Source organism: Canis lupus, chromosome 31, assembly GCF_003254725.2.
Source record: "Canis lupus dingo isolate Sandy chromosome 31, ASM325472v2, whole genome shotgun sequence".
Lineage (NCBI taxonomy): Eukaryota > Metazoa > Chordata > Mammalia > Carnivora > Canidae > Canis > Canis lupus.
The window spans coordinates 31977271-31995220 of record NC_064273.1 but is presented as its reverse complement, the minus strand read 5'-3'; the positions used below and the strand labels follow the sequence as shown (position 1 = coordinate 31995220).

General features: G+C 49.0%; 1 protein-coding gene and 1 long non-coding RNA gene across 4 annotated transcripts in view; both read left to right on the top strand.

Moving 5' to 3' along the window:
* VPS26C (VPS26 endosomal protein sorting factor C) overlaps positions 1–4386 on the top strand; it is a 44531-nt gene extending 40145 nt beyond the window's left edge. For both annotated transcript variants that reach the window (XM_025450004.3, XM_035709373.2), the window contains exons 6-8: positions 932–1082; positions 1344–1496; positions 3175–4386. In XM_025450004.3, the coding sequence (XP_025305789.1) occupies positions 932–1082; positions 1344–1496; positions 3175–3257 (387 nt within the window). In that variant the 3' untranslated portion in view covers positions 3258–4386. The remainder of the gene's footprint in view (positions 1–931; positions 1083–1343; positions 1497–3174) is intronic.
* A 1539-nt stretch (positions 4387–5925) lies between these two features.
* On the top strand, positions 5926–17399 carry LOC112661901 (uncharacterized). Of its 2 annotated transcripts, XR_004811105.2 has the most exons (3): positions 5926–6844; positions 15696–15994; positions 16661–17399. It is a non-coding gene; the product is annotated as an uncharacterized LOC112661901 (long non-coding RNA). The 2 variants fall into 2 exon arrangements; XR_003138077.3 differs by lacking the exon at positions 16661–17399 and having other exon boundaries at positions 15696–16558.
* The last annotated feature ends 551 nt before the right edge of the window (positions 17400–17950 follow it).

Below are 17950 nucleotides of genomic sequence, written 5' to 3'. Positions count from 1 at the left end.
GGCTTCCTGCGCTGCGCCGCGTGCCCCGTGAGCTCCAGCCAGTGACCACCAGCCCTGCAGGGGGCTGGTCGGCGCTGGGCTGCAGGGGTGAGGTGCTGGCTGGATTTCAAACAGAAAGACACCATGAACGTTATTTTTTAATATTGATCATATGTGGAAGTGATACTTAGGGCATATTGGTTGATTTTAGCTGTTTCCTTTTACTTTTTAACATAGAGCTACTAGAAAATTGTAAGTTACATACGTGGCTCACGTTTGCGGCTGCATTTCTGTTTCTGTGAGACGTGGTGTTCTAAACTCCGACTTAGCTCTAGAACCCGGGACCAGTGAGGCGAAGCTGCTAGAACCGTTGCCTCTGACTCTTCAGATCCTCTTCCCACAAACACAGCGTCATCCACCCGTGACCAGGTTCCTACGACTACAGGGCAAAGGTCCAGGAGATTTTATTTAGTCAAACATTGATGAAAACTGTTCTCTTCGTGTGTCCTTGAAATGAAACAAGTACCTTGGCTTTTCAAAGTTGCGTAATTGGGAGCATTTTCAGGTTCTCCTTTTAAAACCTTTTAGGGGAGCCTGACTGGTTCCCCGTAAACAGTCCTGGCAACTTCCTCAGGCGTTGTTACGTCGTGTTGCTTGGCGAGAAGGAGCGTTCCAGACCTGACCGAGGATCGGCCGACCCTGGTTGCTGGCCGTTCTGTCCAGGCGGTGTCGGCCGCCCGGTGGCTGCAGGCCGTTGTTGAATAATTCAGCCTGTTAATGACCTTGACAGAAGAAGGAAGTAAAACAGGGCCTCCCATTTTGTAAAACAGGGTCCCAGCAGGTTTTATAGAAATGGTCCAATTCCGTTTTCAGTTTTTACTTGCACCAAGTGACTGACTGTGGAGCGATTTCCCTTGACCCCTCCATCCCTCTGTCTTCTGTTGTGTTCCAGAGAGCCTTGCTCCCCAAATTCCTCATCCGGGGACATCTCAACTCTACCAACTGCGTCATCACGCAGCCGCTGACAGGGGAGCTGGTGGTCGAGAGCTCGGAGGCCGCCATCAAGAGCATAGAGCTGCAGCTGGTCCGCGTGGAGACCTGCGGTAAGGGCCTCGCCGCCCCGGTTGCCCTCTGCCCAGCAGCTGGCCCGTGGGTGGAAGCAGAAGTGAGAGCGCCCCCCCCCCCCCGCCCTTACGAGAACTGTGTGTTTGAGAAAGTGAGACCTGGGGCGGGGGGGTTGGGGGGAGCGACTCCAGGTCCTACAGAGCCAATGGCAGGGGTGCTGAGTGTGCGGACCCAGGCTCGCGGAGTCCCCAAGGGTCGGTGGATCGCTTGTTTCTGACCGCGCGGTGCCCTCCCTGCAGGGTGCGCCGAAGGATACGCCCGAGACGCCACGGAGATCCAGAACATCCAGATCGCCGACGGTGATGTTTGTCGGGGCCTCTCGGTCCCCATCCACATGGTCTTCCCGCGGCTGTTCACCTGCCCCACGCTGGAGACCACCAACTTCAAAGTGGGTAAGTGCACCAGCTCCCCGCCCCGGGGGCCTGCCCGAGTCCCCTGCGCAGGCTGGTTGGCCCCCACGGTGCACCCATGGGTGTGGGCCCCGGGCGGGATGGCAGGCGCAGGAGGGACGCCAGCAGGGAGCATGCAGAGGCCAGGGAGGCTCCTCTGACAGGTGGCGTCTGAGCGGGGACCTGCCTGTGACAGCCCAGCGTTAGCCTTCATCATTGCGGAGGCCTCCGCGCCCCCAGCTTGGGATGTCGTGGTCTCTGCCCAGGATTAATATCTGGGGAGCCCCTTGAGGGCTTTTGTCGGCAGCGTGGTGGCCTAGTGAGCGCAGAAGGGGTCAGGACACCGCGTCCGGAGTGGAGAGGGTCACAGACTCAGCTGTTTGTCGAATACCGGCCAGGCCGGCCACCTGCCGCAAGACAGCCCGGGCTCAGGTGTGGCCCCGGCTAGGCTGCCAGGACTTCCCTTGGGACCTGTGAGTGTGGTTATTGTGGAACAGGTGGTATAAGCCTGTGGCACTGGGAACGGGGCGCAGGGTGAGTGCCCTCGGCACCCCCAGACCCCCAGCCCAGCGCCCCCGCCCATCCTGCCTCGTACCCTCCCGGAGGCGCGCTGCCAAGGTGTCTTGGTCAGAGTACTCGGAGTCCAAGCTAGAGGGTCGAGCTCATCTGTTCAGTCCTCACTTAGTTCCTCCCATAAACTTGAAGAGGCCTAAACTTCTTTCTCCTCCCTGCTGTACTTGAAGCACCTAAATTTTTGCCTGCTCTGTCAGATTTAGGAGGCGTCCCTGTAACGTTCACGCATGCCCTGGGATCCTTCCCCAGAATCTCGCCGCCTGCCCTCAGCAGGGGTGGCCGCGAGGCCCTTTGTGCCCGACGCCCAGTGTTGGCCTTCACCCTTGCTGGGCTGACCACACGGCCTTCAGTGGGAACCCGCTCTGCGTGCAGGGCGCCTGGGCGGAACGTGAGCACAAAAGTGGGACGTGCTGCTTGCGCCCAGCTCCTGTCGTGGCTGATGCGTGGCGAAGGCCACCAGCCCCACGACGGGGACGTCATCCTCGGGACTCCGCCCTGGGGCCTCAGACGAGGCGACTGCAGAGCCCCTTCCATGGGGCCGAGCTGCTCGGTGCTCGGCCTCCTGCCTTTGGCACGAAGCTCCCTGCTCTCTTGGCAGCAAGAGGTGGCTCTTTAAACAGGTGCCTCGGGTGGATTCACACCCCCCCCCCCAAGAACAGCAGTTAGGCTGCGCGCTGTCGCTGGACGCGGTCTCTGTTGGCTGGGAGACCTGCGCCGGCAGCTGGGCCGGTCTGCGCGTGCTCTCTCCCATTAAGGGCTGTCAGGAGTGTACAAATGAGCACGAGTATGAGTGAACAGCAAGGACTACGGCAGGTTCCCTCTGGTAAAGACCGAGGACGAGGGCAGTGTGCTTGGGAAGCAGACACCGTCCCCGGGCGAGGGGACACTGACGTGGGGCAAGCGCGCCAGAGGCGGGCAGAGGCTGTGCAGCCGCCGTGGCCGCTTCTCCTGGAGGCTCGGGGCGACGTCCGTCCGTGGGACGCGGGTACAGAGCCCCCAGGGCACCCGCCTGCCCCCCCCCCCCCCAGCCTGCGAGCCTGCGGCGCGGTTGGCCTGTGGTTCCTGCCGCGGGGCTGGTGAGCACCAAGCCCCTTCTTTCTCTCCCCAGAATTTGAGGTGAACGTCGTCGTGCTGCTCCACGCGGATCACCTCATCACGGAGAACTTCCCGCTGAAGCTCTGCAGGACGTAGCGCGGGCGGGGAGGCCGCGGGAGCCGCAGGCGCGGCTCGTGTTCCTGAGGATTCTGTATCAGAAACGAACCCGACCCCTCAGATTACGGCCACTGCTGTCCCTCGTTTCCTTGAGGCGTCTGCGTCCAGGGGGCTCCTCTCATCAGACCTCTCCTGGAAAGTTCCGCAGGACTTGTCAACCGTTTTTGGCCAGATCGTGCCGCGGCCAGCAGAAGTCCCCGGCTCCCGACCTCCCGGGCCGCTCCGGGGAGCAGTGGGACTGGAACGGCCGCGGGAGCTTGGCCGGGCAGCGGGGTCCTGGGGGCGACGGAACCCTCGCCGCCCGAGGTGGCCGAGCCCGCGGCAGCACAGCGGCCTCCGGGCCGCGTACGGGGTTGGCAGGTCCCACCGACGGCCGCAGAGCGCAGCCGCTGGAGCCCTGGGGCGTTTTTTCCGCTCTGGTCTGTCCTTTTATAACACGCTTCATGATGACTTCAGAACTCGGAGGAACGGGACCAAGGCGTCCCTGCTGTCACAGGAGGGCCCAGCGGCCGTCCGCACCCGTCGCCGTCGGATGGCCTGCATGGCGGGCGGCGGGGCCCGGGCGGGAGGTGGAGGCCCGCCCGCGCCGGGTGGTGCCGGGAAGACGCCCGGACCTGATCCTGATGCACTGGGCCTGCGCCGTGTGTCAGGTGAAGCCCTGGGTTCGGTGGATGCGGAGCCTGCGGCAGCGCGTTTCTGCGGGGCCACAGCTAATGAGGTGTCGGCCCTGGCGGCCCCGCCTTCCCTGACAGCCCCTGCCCCTGGGCGGCCCGAGCCAGGCGGCCCCTGGCCCCACTGGGCCGCCACCGTCCTGGGACAGCGCCCGGTGACGTCACCAGCCATCAGACCGACTGGACTCGGGCACGGCTCTATCCCGCGGCCTCGCCCCTGGGACCGATACAGCTTATTCACCGAGTCGTTTCCAGTTTGGTTCCCGGAGACTGCATTTGTGGCTTAGGAACCTCCTCTTAGGTTCACCTGACATTAATCATGATCTGCCTTTGATAACGTGTTTAGACGTCGGGAAACAAAGAAGCCGTACTTTTCTGGGAGATTTCAAAGGTAGGAATCATTTTTAATGAAATAAAAAACAACACCTAAATGAGAATTTTGAGAAAAGGTTTGGGATGTCTATTGCTATATAATTTCTTCAGTAAACTGCTTTTGTGGATATAAATACGACGAGTGCTCCTCTGCGGGAATAACCGAGGACCTGCCGGGCCCCCCGGCTGCCTTCATTTTCATTTCATTCGATCCTGAGCGGCGCCGACAAGGGCCCAGGCTGGCCATTTCCTTCCAGGGAAGGAACACCTCCCGCCCGTTAGGAAGGAGAGCGCGGCTGCCCTGCCTGGCCGGAGGTGGGGGTGTCAGATCCACCCATTAGAGCAGGGGGAGGAGGGGGGCGGGGAGGGGATGGGTGGGGGAGGGAGAGGAGGGGAGGGGGGAGTCTGGACCGTGAGTCCCTAACAGTGTATTGTTTGGGAAATGCCCACTTAGGCAGGAACACCTTTTGGCCGGCAGAGCTCCCCAGAAATGGGGCCTGGTTCCGTTCTCAGCCACCTAAGAGGTAAATCAGAAATAAGACTGAGAGCGCCAACGCGTTAGTGCCTGAATTCTCCAGTCGGCGTCGGCGTCGGAGTCGGAGCCGGCCTGCCTGGCGGCTGGTGGGAGGTGGAGCCCTGGCCACGCTTCTGCCTCCATCACTGGAGCCTCTGATTCCGGATCCCCGGGCCCGAACTCTCCTAAGACTTTGGGGGATAGGATCACCTCCACGCGCGGGCAGAGGTTTGGGCTGCGGCAGATGGCTGCAATCTGGGGTCCCACGGCCCCTTTCGGGTCCCCCCTTACTTGTCCGGACCAAGGCTGCCGTGAAGCGTGGCCGCTGGCTGGGGTCTTCCTTCCGACTCCTTTGCTGCTGGGTGCGGTCGTGTGACCAGGACCCGGGCCCCTTCCCACAGCCGGGCAGGAACAGGCCTGCGACCCGGCCCAGCCCGTGCCGGAGCTCGACGCCGTCGGGGAGGGCAGAGAAGGGGGACACCCGCCCCCAAATGTGTCGGCGGAAGGCTAACCTCCCCACCCCGTGTCACCGCAGGAGAGAGACAGGGAGGGACGCGTCTCCAGGGCACCGACTGCTGGGCCCTTGGCAGCCCGGCCCCCCAGAGCTCATGAGCAGGAGGGCAGGAGCCCCGGCCAGGGCCTAGTGGCTCCCAGAGCCTGACACGTGCCCGAAGGACGGAAGTACTGCGCCCACCTCCATGACCTCCTCTGAGCCGAGAGGCGACCTGGAGACACTCAGGTCCAGGACCTGGCTGGGGCCCGCTGGGCCCGCCCCAGGGCAGTGTGGCCTGGCGCTCCCTGCAGCCACCGCTGCCACCTGTGCAGCGGCCGCAGGACCCCGCTGGACCCAGCCCTACCCGGAATTCCTGACCTGAGAGGCCGGAAGATGGGCGGGTTTTCACTCTTCCTAGTCAGGCAGTTACGCAGACGCAAGTTCCCGGTGTCCCCAGAGGCAGATACCCGTCCTAAATTCCGAGAAGACTGCGGTGCCTCCCCCTCGGTCCCGTTGGCCGGGGACAGCTGCGCCGGGCTCGCGGGCCGTGCTCGGGGAGGGACGGGCCGCACGCTGCCCTGCCCGGGGGCCGCAGCCCTGGCGCTCCGAGGTGCCGCCTGTTAGGAGACACCAGCCCGGCTCCGGGCGCAGGGAGAGCGGGGGCTCCTTACTCTGCTCCGGTGCTGCACCCCGTAACCCGGAGTCCCACGAGGAGGGAGCCGCTGCCCCCCTTCTCCTGAACCGGCTGTCGCCGATGGAAGGCATCTGTCCGGGTTTCCGCACACCTGCCCACCTCCGGGGGGGCTTGCCTCACCTGGCCCAGGTTTCACTGGCCCCCAAGCCCAGGCCACCGTCGCCTCGCTTCATTTGGGCTTCTCTTACCGCGTCAACGACATGCTTTTCCTCCTGTTTCCTCCTGTTCCCCATCACGCGTGGGCCAGGCCACCGTATCTGCTGGAGGAGCCGAGGGCTCTGCTGACCTTTGTTCACAGTGATTGCCTCGGTTTTGGCGAAGTGAATTAAAGGAAGATGAGATCAGGAGACAGGAAATCGTTTGCAGCTGGATGCAGCTTAGGGATGAGATGAGTGATGAAAGGCCCAAAAGTCCAAGGTAAATCACATTCTAATCCTGATTTCCTTTATGGGAAGTGAAAATATCAGAGAGTTCTAGACCACTCCCGACCACTATTATGTGCTTTAGTAATGACCTCACAACAGCCTTCCGGGGGGGCGGGTATCCCCCTTTCACAGCTAAGCAAGCTGAGGCACAGAGGGGCTGGGACCTGCCCAAGCTTCCTCGCTCTGCCCATCTCCTGGCCCACACCCCCCAAACAGCCCCAACTTCCCACACTAAGAGAGCATTAGAGTGGAGAGCCATTGCCGAAGGTGCAGGTGCTCTTGTTCGCGGGGGCAGCCATGCATTCTTCATGGACCGTTGCCGTCAGAGCCACTTCGTCCTTCCCGCTGAGTGTCAGAGGTCGGAGAGCCATTTTCTGTGAAGAAATCCCTTTCCACGGTAAGGCTTCTCCAAGGTAATGGATAGGAGTGGAGGTGGAAAGTCGCAAAGCAGATCAGCTGCTCGGGAAATTGCTCTGTGTATAAACAATTCTGTAACCCCAAGGAAGTCAAAACTGGACCCGCGGGTGGGAAAAAACTTATGCACGGAGGTTTAAGGGGTGGAGGTGAGAATAAGTCTCCTGGGTCAGTGTCTTCTCCACTCTGACCACCAAAAGCTTGTTTATATTCGAGACTGTCAGAGGGGCTGGGATATTCAGAGAATGTGACTTCACTAAGAAACCTAAGGCCACCCAATTTGGAGACCCAAGCTGATCCAACTACACTTAACACAAAATGCAGTCAAGTGATGGAGTAAAGGCAAAACAGAATGAAAACTCGGTGAGGACCCCTGATGCCCTACTATGCTTTCCTGTGAATATCACCGGTAAAATGGGGACACCTTGCACCCCCGTCGGGGTAGGCAGGATTCTAAGTGCTGTGAGGTTTTTCATATCCAAACCGAGCTAGTCCCTCTGAAACCTTGCGTGTCACATATAAGACACATACTCTAGGTTTTAAGAAGTTAGAGAAGTACAAAGGTATAATTTGTGCCTGTGTCTGCAAGACCCTTGTCAGATTTAGGGGAGCACCTGCTTGATCAAGACCAGGGGGTAAAAAACACCAAAATGTTTGGTTTGCCTATAATCAATATCAACTGTCATTTCCCCCAGTGATGAGTTTGTTTGGTGAGGGCTCTGGGAAGTGTGATATGGTTACCTCCTTTCTTGGGGGTTGCCCATCTAGGGGACAAAGGCAAGAGCTTCAAAACCATCACCTTTGAGTCTTAAGTGACAGAATGGAATAGCTTTTCTGTTTCAGATTTTGGTTTTGAAGTAGTATGTATTAAAACCAAAATTTAAAACCCAATACACAAAAATATGTGTTTAAGAGATGAGCATTTACTTCCTAAAGTGTTTACCACCATCTTTCTTTATATCTTACAGAAAACACATGTATTTTTTGAATCCGTGGAAAATTTGCAAAAATCAGTTATATATTCTTCCAAAAAAGAAAGATAATCTCAATAAAATTTAAAAAGTAGAAATTGCCCAAGGCTTATAGTCTATCATATTAAAATCAAATGAGAAGTTCATACCAAAGGGAAAATCCAATTCAGTATAACTACTTGTAAATGTGTAATATTCTTCAAAAAGGAACCCAAAGCTTCATTTGCAGAACTTTTAAAATTTAATGAAAATAAATATACCATATGGCAAAGAGCTCTGCGCTCTGGCCAGTGCTGCAGCCAGAGGATAATTCATAGCCTTGCGTGTTTTCATTATTATACTGGAGAGAATGAAAACTAATGAGTTAGGTACCCAAAACTAGAAAAGCAAGAACAACCTGAGAATAACAACAAAAGCAGGAATTAACTGATATGAAAGCCAAACGATTGGGAAATTTATTAATAAGTCCATGAGTTGGTACTTTGAAAAGACTGATTCAATTGGCACGTCTTTAATAGAACAAACGAAACACCCCCCATAGAGACCTGTCTCTCGATGTGTATCTCATAAACAAAATCTTTCAAAAATAAAGTTTTATTTATTCATGACAGAGACAGAGAGAGAGAGAGAGGCAGAGACACAGGCAGAGGGAGAAGCAGGCTCCATGCAGGGAGCCCCACGTGGGACTCGATCCCACGTCCTGGGCTGAAGGAGGCTCCAAACCACTGAGCCACCCAGGCGGCCCAGTTGGACGGCTTCTATAACAGCTTCAAGGGTCAAATAGTTCCGCTATTTAAACAACTGCAGGCTGTAGAGAAAGTTGAAAACCTCCCAGTTTATTGTATGAAGTGAGTGTAGCCCTAATATCAAAATCTGACCTATCAGGTGAGTGAGGCGGTCCCACGGTTGGGGTGACTTAAACAAGACTCACGTACACGTCCAGGGTAGGGAGTCCAGAGCCCGCACGTCAGCACAGAGCCACGATGGCCTCACGATCCAGGCTACTTCTGGTTCACACGTGCCACCTCGTCTTCACGGTGGAAGACAGTAACAGCTAGCTCCAGGCCTTACGCCTGTATGCCAGCAAGCAGGACGGTGGGCAAAGGCAAAGGCCAGGTGCCAGCTCCATTGAGGATGGCTTCTAAAACCATATAGGACACTTCTGCCTAGATCTTATAATCAGAAACTCACATGGCCGCAGATGGCTGCAGAGAAGCAAGAAATAAACAGTATTCTGTGTGGTCATGTGCCGAACTGAAAAGTATCAGGTCTCACAAGGGACAACTGAACGTTGACAAAGCAGGAAAAACCCCACGAACCTATTGCACTTATCAATACAGATCCAAAGATCCTAAATAAAATACAAGTTGATTATTCCATGTATTGAAAAACCAGTATATCAGGACCAGAAAGCAGGGGTGTGTGTGTGTGGGGGGGGGGGGGTTCCGGTATGAAGAGGCAGTTCAACCCTAGGAAATCTACCAGCATAATGTATCACGTTAGTGTGTTGAAAGAAACCATCTTGATGGATCCCACGGGGTGTATATCCTTTTAACTTTTTATTTTGGAAGTTTCCAACATCTGCAAAAGGAGAGAATCCTATAGATTATGTCATACCCCAAAAATATGTATTCTTTTTGTTAATGTCCTTACTGAGCTAGGACTCGGCCCGTTCAGTGTACGGTCTCACAGTATACTTACTCCCAGAGTAGCGGAACCATCACGATTTAAATTTAGAACATTTCAAAAAAAAAAAAAAAAATTAGAACATTTCTCCACCCCAAATAGAAACCGCGAACCTATCACTAGTCAGTCACTTCCTGTCTTCCACCCCGAAAAACCAGTCATTTCCTTTCTGTCTCCATACGCTTTGCCTGTCCTGGACGTTTCGTCTACGCAGAAGCCTGGGTTATGTGGCCTTGTGTGACCTTTCTCTGCCTTGGCGTCCCGTGTCCGAGGTTCACCCGCATGGCAGCGTGGATCGGGAGCTCGTTACTTCTTACGGCCAAGTAGCATTCCATCGCATAGCCATACCGTATGGCGTTGTCATCAGTTGACAGCCATTCGAACCCCGCTTTCTGGCAATCGAGAGAAACGCTGCCACCAACACTCATAAACACACACGCTTTTACGTGGACATGTGTTTTCACTCTTCTTGGATCGTCTAGGGATTGAAGTTCAGGATCATAGGAGGCCGTTTAATCTTTTGAGGAACTGCCAGACTGTGTGCCAGAGCAGCTGCACCACCTTACGTTCCCGCCAGGAATCCAGCAGGGCCCGGTTTCTCCACGTCCTCCGCGCCACCTACCGTGGTCCATCTTTTGTTACTGTAGCCGCCCCCGTGGGTGTGAAGTTGTATCTCATTGTGATTTGGGTTTTCGTCTCTCTGAAGACTAATGACACTGAGCATCTTTTCATCTGCTTATTGGCCATCTGTATGTCATCTTTGGAGCAATGTCTATTCAGATCCTTTGCCCATTACTTAATTGGATTATTTTCCTTTTTATTATTGAGTTATGAGAGTTCTTTGTACATTCTGTTTGCAAATCTCTTTTTGGATCTATGATTTCCAAGTATTTTCCCCTATTCTGTGGGTTGCCTTTTCACCATCTTTATACATAATTTGCAGCATAAGTTTTAAAATTTGATGTAGTCCGGTTTTTCTTCTTTTCTTTCTTGAGCTTCTGGTGTCATATCTAAGAACCTACTGCCTAATCCAAAATCCATGAAGATTTACTCTAATGGCTTTTTTTCCAAGAGTCTTATAGTTTTAGCTGTTAGATTTATGTCTCTGAACAATTTTGAGTTAATTCTTTATATCATGTGAAGTAGAGATCTAACCTCATTCTTCTGCATCTGGATATATAGTTGTCCCAGCACCATTTGTCAAAATGCAATTTTTTCCTCAAGAATTGTCTTTGGCACCCTGGTAAAAAATCAGTTGACCATAAATGTATGGGTTTCTGGACCCTGGATTCTTTTCCATTAATCTATATCTCTATTTTTTATGTCAGTACCATACTGTCTTGGTTACTATAGCTTTGTAGTAAGTCTTGAAATTGTGAGGTGTTAGTTCTGTAACGTTTATTTTCATTTTTAAAATTGGGGTGTTTTGCATTTCCAAATGAATCTGAGGATCAGCTTGTCAATTTCTGCAAGAAAGTTACCTAGGGTTTTGATAAGAATTACGCTGAATTATAATTAAAAACTATAAAAATTATAAAAATTATATTGCCAATAATCACCTCAAAAGGAAGTAAATTCCAGGGTATCCGTGGGTGGCTCAGCATGCTGAAGCATCTGCCTTCGGCCCAGGGCGTGATCCTGGAGTCCTGGGATCGAGTCCCATGTCGGGCTCCCTGAGTGGAGCCTGCTTCTCCCTCTGCCTGTGTCTCTGTCTCTCTCTCCCTCTCTCTGTGTATCTCATGAATAAATAAATAAAATCTTTAAAAAAAAGGAAGTAAATTCCAAAGGTATAAAAAATGTGAAAGTAAATAATGAAATAATAATACCAGAAGAGGATACTGTAAGTGAATAATCACCAAATTCCACACATGAAACTAATATCACCCTGTATGTTAACTAACTGGAATTTTTTTAATTTTTTTTTAAATTTATTTATGATAGTCACAGAGAGAGAGAGAAAGAGGCAGAGACATAGGCAGAGGGAGAAGCAGGCTCCATGCACTGGGAGCCCGACGTGGGATTCGATCCCGGGTCTCCAGGATCACGCCCTGGGCCAAAGGCAGGCGCTAAACCGCTGTGCCACCCAGGGATTCCCTAACTGGAATTTAAATAAAAACCTTTAAAAGAAGAAGATATAGATAATATATAATTTATAGGGTGAAACTTTTACAATATGACAGCAAAGACAAAAGTCATCAGGAAAAGTATTGATGGTAAAGACCTTCAGTACATAAAAGAGTTCTGTGAGTCAAGAAAGAAAAGACAGATTAGGAAAAACATTTATCATAATGACTTGAAAGGGATTAATGTCGTTAATATATAGGAATACTCTTACAGAGCAGTAAGAAAAATAGGAGCACCCCAAAAGAAAACAGGTCAAGAAAGGAAAAGACAATTCATCAAAGGGAAAAAAGCGTGTAGCCAATAAACTCATGAAAACAAAGGGTCAACCTCATGAATTTCCTCATTTATGCAACATATTTATTAAGCAATACTATTTGTCAGCCGTTGTTCTAAGATACCTAGCGGAAGGGATAAAAAGCATGGTGTCTGTGAGAGCTAAAGGTTCATAAGTTCTCTGTATTAAGAGAAATGTGGGAACAAAATTATATTAGCCCTTTCTTTGATTCAGAAATGTATGAAATCAGATATGTGAGAATCTTCATTTAAAGAAAAGTGGTAATGCCAATCACATGGCCTAATAATCCTTGGCTGGTTCAGGCTCTGTGTAACAAATTTCTGTTCTTTCCTCACAATAGAAACTAAGTACAAAATATTTATGACTCAGGGAGATAAACAAAGACCTTGTTGTGATGAATCAGGTTGAAACAAGCAAGGAACACTAAATAAGCCTAAAACCTGGCTTGGCTCCATCATAACTACATTTTCTGTGCTGTGCCTTTTTGCTAAGCAGTATTGCAAAATAATAAGTGATCTTTAAACACCCGCCATGTATTCTTTAACCTCTTAGCTTAAATCAATTGCTTGATATATAGTATCGGGTTTTTTTTCAAATTTAAAATTTTAAAAAATGTAAGTAAGGTAGTGCTCATTCATGAATTATATGTTTGTTATTTCCCATTTTTTTAAGATTTTATTTATTGAGAGGGAGAGCGGGAGAGAGACCAAGCAGGGGGGAGGGGGAGGGGGAGAGGGAGAAGCAGACTCCCCACGGAGCAGGGAGCCCAATATAGGACTCGATCCCAGGACTCTGGGATCATGACCTGAGGGGAAGGCAGAGGCTTAACTGAGCACCCAGGTGCCCCTGTATGTCTGTCATTTTCACCTAAATTATAAATGAAATCACATCTTCTTTCTTGCTTTCTTTGTTCTCCATTAAGCTTCCATTTTTCTGTGATAGTTTCCATGATTTATTATCTCCCTTTTTCAAAAGTATAATAGACCTGTTATAAAGAAATTAAAGTGTTTTAGGGGTGCCTCTGCCCCTCCCCCAATCATGCTCTCTCTCTCTCTCAAATAATCTTTAAAAAAATTAAAGTGTTTTACACACTAAGCCTAAATATCTACCAGATCTTTGTTTAGAGATCAACATGTATGTCCTCATGGAGTTTATAATTACAGATAATGAAAGATGTGAATTTCTAAAATAGTGTTTAGGAACTTCTGCTTCTACACCATGAAGGGGCAACTGGTACCAGACTTACCTTCATTTCATAAACAAAAGTTGGACAAAATATAGAAAACACCAGTGTTTAGACATTAGAATAGTCAGTGCAGGACTGAGATCCCTGAGAAATGAGAAACACACAAAGTGAGTCCTAGGAATACCGAGGCTTGGCACATGGAGGGGGGACCTGCAGATTTGAGGAGTTGGAGATCGGAGTTTAGGCAGACTGAAGTGGCTGGAATTTGAGATTCAGAATACTGGAGAGGAGAAAGATACATAGAGAAAAAACTTTAGAAATCCGAAAGGAATCCTCTTGAACCTGTTGCTTAAAATTTAGTCATATACATGTACAGTGAAACTCCAAAAGGCAAGGAAATACGAGGTATCTATAAGTCAGAAGGTTTCCAGAGCTGACACAGTGCTGAGAGCATTTGGATTCCAACTAGCCAGAGAGAAGATTCCAGAATGATCACACATAATTAGCAAGGTTACTCTAAATCCATCCCAAAAAAGCTTAAAAACAAGCCTTAATGGGCTCAAGCTAATCTTCAAGCAGTTTAACTATCAGGCAAAACAAACTCAGCACTCTCCAAAGGAAGCCACAGACTCCAGACCCTCAGTGGTATGACACACAATATCTAGTATCCAATCAAAATTACTGTAGACACTCCAAGAAGTGAAGAACGTGATCCATAAACAGGAGAAAATTCAGTCAAAATCCAGAGATCCAGAATTGGCAGAGAAAGCAAATTAGCAAACAAGGAATTTAAAATATTTATTTAAAATACGCTGAAGGATTTATGAAAAACCAGGGCATGATGAGAAAAGAAGCTGAAGACATAAAAAAGAATCAGATGCTGAGCACCTATTTACTAGAAGGGATGCTACTGATTTGTGGATCATTGAATAAGGCCAATTGGATCTTCAGGAAAAAAAGAAAAAGGAAGAAACAGAGGGAAAGGAAATGAAGAAAGATCCTCATGACCTGTGGGATGATGTCAAGCGGTCTATCACTTATCCCGGAAGTTCTAGAAAAAAGTGTTGAGTGGAAGCAGAAATATATTTATGTGAATAATGACTGAAAAATTTCCAAACTTGGTGAAAATTGAAATAGTCAAATAGATTTTGTTACATCAACATTGATCTAATATAATACTTAGAGAGTTGCTAAATTGGATAAGGTAGATTTGTATGTATTTATATATGGAAAAATCATATATTTTAAAGAAAAGCAAGGTATGCAATCATAGGTCAGAATCGTCCCATTTGTGTAACTTTGAAAAGGACTATCATATATGAAATGAATGTAGGAGTATCCACACTAAACTTGTGGAAGTCGATTCCTTTGGAACAGGGGATCAGGGTAGAGGCACAGAACAGATTCGTATTTATTTTTAGTTTGCTTATTTTCTGTAGTATTTGAATGTTTCTCCTATCCATATATATTTTTTTAATTTTTAAAACAAACACAATTTAAAAATATAAAATCTATCATGCGTTCTTATATACTGCTGGTGGGCCTGTAAATTGGTACATATATGTACACATGTATATACACAAATACAAATACATATGTGACACAGATTAAGAAAAAATACAAAGAATCTACAAAGAAAATTTTAAGGTAAAGAGAGTATGCTACGATAATTTTCATATTACAGAGGACATAAAATCCTTGTCAACATACATAGTTTATCCGGGGATGTATATAAACCTGAAACACAAGAAAATGGAGTAGAGGCGCCTGGGTAGCGCTGTTAAAGTGTCTGACTCATGGTTTTGGCTCAGGTCATGATCTCAGGGTCGTGGGATCAAGCCCCATGTCGGGCTTATTGGTCAGCATGGCGTCTGCTTGTGCCTCTCCCTCTGCTCCTCCCCTGACTTGCACTTTCTTTGTTGAAAAATAATCTTAAAAAATAAGAAAATCGAGCAAAGAGCTGGAGAAATGAGTGAGACCCAAGAAGAAATTATTCACCCCTGAGAGCCCTTGGTGGGGACTCCAGGATAGCTGTCCAATGGCTAGGCCCCTGCCATTACACCTAAATCCGCAACCACTGGTCCAGTCCACACCAGGCAGGAGGGCCTATGTCCACACGAAGCCTCTCAGGGTAGCAGGGAGGACAGGTAAGGAGGGTTGTATCTTTTGCTTTGCTTGAAAGCGTCTGAAGGTAAGAGAGGTAGACTCTCTTGTCTTACTCATTGCCTGTAACAAAACAGCTGACACTTATCTTGGCCTTACCACGTGCCAGGCACCATTCTAGGTGCCTCACATTAGTTCTTAATTCTCACAAACCTGTGAAGAGATTACTCTGTCTCCATCTTACAGATGAGGAAACAAGCATGGAGAGATCAGTGTAATTTGCCCAAGGTTACCCAGTGAGGAGTGTTGGAGCCGATACCCTCAGCCACTGCTATCCCCATTAGGGCCCTGACAGCAGGGTGGGAGGCAACGAGATCCCTTTCCAAAGGGAAGCTCTTCCCAGGCCCAATTGGCATATGATTGACTCAGTTGTCCAACTGGCTGACATCTGTTAATTCGTTACCTCCAGGTACCCTGGTAGTCCGCCTTGACTGCATCTTGGAAGTACCCGGATGGGGCTTTTAAGAGCCCCAGAGGCCACAATTTGACTACTTATCCCAGTTACTGAGAAGAAAGTCCAAGCTGTGACTCCCATGTGCAGCAGATGGAGGGCCACAGCCTCACTCACTGAGAGCGGTGCTTTCCGAGAGCTCTGTAACTTCACCCTTCCTGAGGGAAACAAGATTTTCCTACCCTGCCCCTGGGCCCACCTCACACTGCAGAATATGAACGGCTTCTGTAAGCTTCCGGGGGTCTTGCTTGGAGCAGGTATGCAACAAATGTTGGTTGACTAAGGAAGGAGAATGCAAAGCGGGGCCTGGAGAAAAGCTGATGAGATCACCAACCTGCGGTTAGGACAGTTGAATCGGCCATTGTTTTGAAAAACAGATGAGGTTAAAACCTAAATTAGCTCAACCCATATTTAGTTAGTAATTGCATGTAAATCCCCAGGCCTGCCTCCGAAGCAAATAGAAAGATAAATCTTTCATCTGTAAAATATGGACAGTAACTCCTACTGTGAAGGATTCAAACACTTGGCACAGGGCCCGGCCCATAAAAAGAGCTGGGTAAATGTGGCCATTATTGTTCCCTCAAAATGTGCAATGAGGAGGCAGGTATGAATAGAGCAACTTCATCAGCAGTTTTGCATTCACTGGCTGTGGGCACGCCCTGTGCTGGGGGCTCCCTGGCCAAGCAGCCGGCGCCTGTCTTCACGGCCCATGAAATCAGCTCTGGAGTTAGACTAGAAATCAGGTTCAGGGCCTGAGAATTTTCTAATTTGTTGTAATCCTAAAAATAAATCATTTTGTCTTGCTAGTTACTACACACATACGCACATGCGGTGTATTTTATGTTTACTGCCATTGAGAAAAAAGTGAAAGCGTAAAATGTACTTTCCTATGCAGCGCCTAACGAGAGACTGTTTTGTCGTAGAATTTCCTGGGTCTTCAGAGGAACCGCTGACAGCTCTGCCCAATGTTAAGAGCTCTAGAGGGAAGTTCTCAACAGAGGAAACTCATCAGATGTGGTGGATGTAATTAAATTAAGACCAGGAAATAGATTCCAAGATGAGAGGATGAAAGGAGGTCCTGATATTTTAAAGTAAACATATAATATGAAAAACTGGCTTTTAAAAGGTCATTTTACATCACAGGAGATAATATTTTGGGGGAGAGCTTTACTTTATAAAATAATCTGAAGGCATCATCGAGTTTTCTATAATCAGAGAACTTTGGTGCATGTTTCATATAAAAAAATGAATAAAGCAAATTATCAGTGCTTTTTTATCTATCCCTATAATTCATACCAGTTTTAGTTTGTGTTCTGCTTCTAGATGGAGAGAGATTTAAAGCCTACATCGGGACCCCTTCTCTGCTACAGGGACCTAACATTCCTTTTTATAACTAGCATTTTTTTATATTCGTATTTACAGCCAATATTTTCATGATTAGCAGTAGTTTAATATTAGTCAAATATGTTTAAATAGCTCCTATGGTAACCTGATAAGAAATATATACATATATGCTACTATACACATACTTTTTTTAAAAACCAATATAATGCTCAGATCTAATATAAAGAAGAAATAAAAGTGATATATTGTAAAATAATACATATTTCTTTTTTTTTTTTAATGATAGTCACAGAGAGAGAGAGAGAGAGGCAGAGACATAGGCAGAGGGAGAAGCAGGCTCCATGCACCGGGAGCCCGACGTGGGACTCGATCCGGGGTCTCCAGGATCGCGCCCTGGGCCAAAGGCAGGCGCTAAACCGCTGCGCCACCCAGAGATCCCCCAAAATAATACATATTTCAACAAGTAGTTGCTTAGATGCAGATAAAGAAGACACCTAGAGGGATCCCTGGGTGGTGCAGTGGCTTAGCGCCTGCCTGTGGCCCAGGGCGCGATCCTGGAGACCCGGGATCGAGTCCCACGTCGGGCTCCCGGTGCATGGAGCCTGCTTCTCCCTCTGCCTATGTCTCTGCCTCTCCCTCTCTCTCTCTCTCTCTCTGTGTGACTATCATAAATAAATAAAAATAAAAAAAAAGATTTATTAAAAAAAAAAAAAGACACCTAGATAATACTGAAGTACTCAGTGCCCGTACGCCCAGAATCACCATGAACGTGACAGCTACAAATGTGCTGTTCTGGGGACTTAACCACAGAACGGTGCCGTTGGAGGATATCACTTTCCAAAATGGTAAACAACTCTTGAAAAAATTCT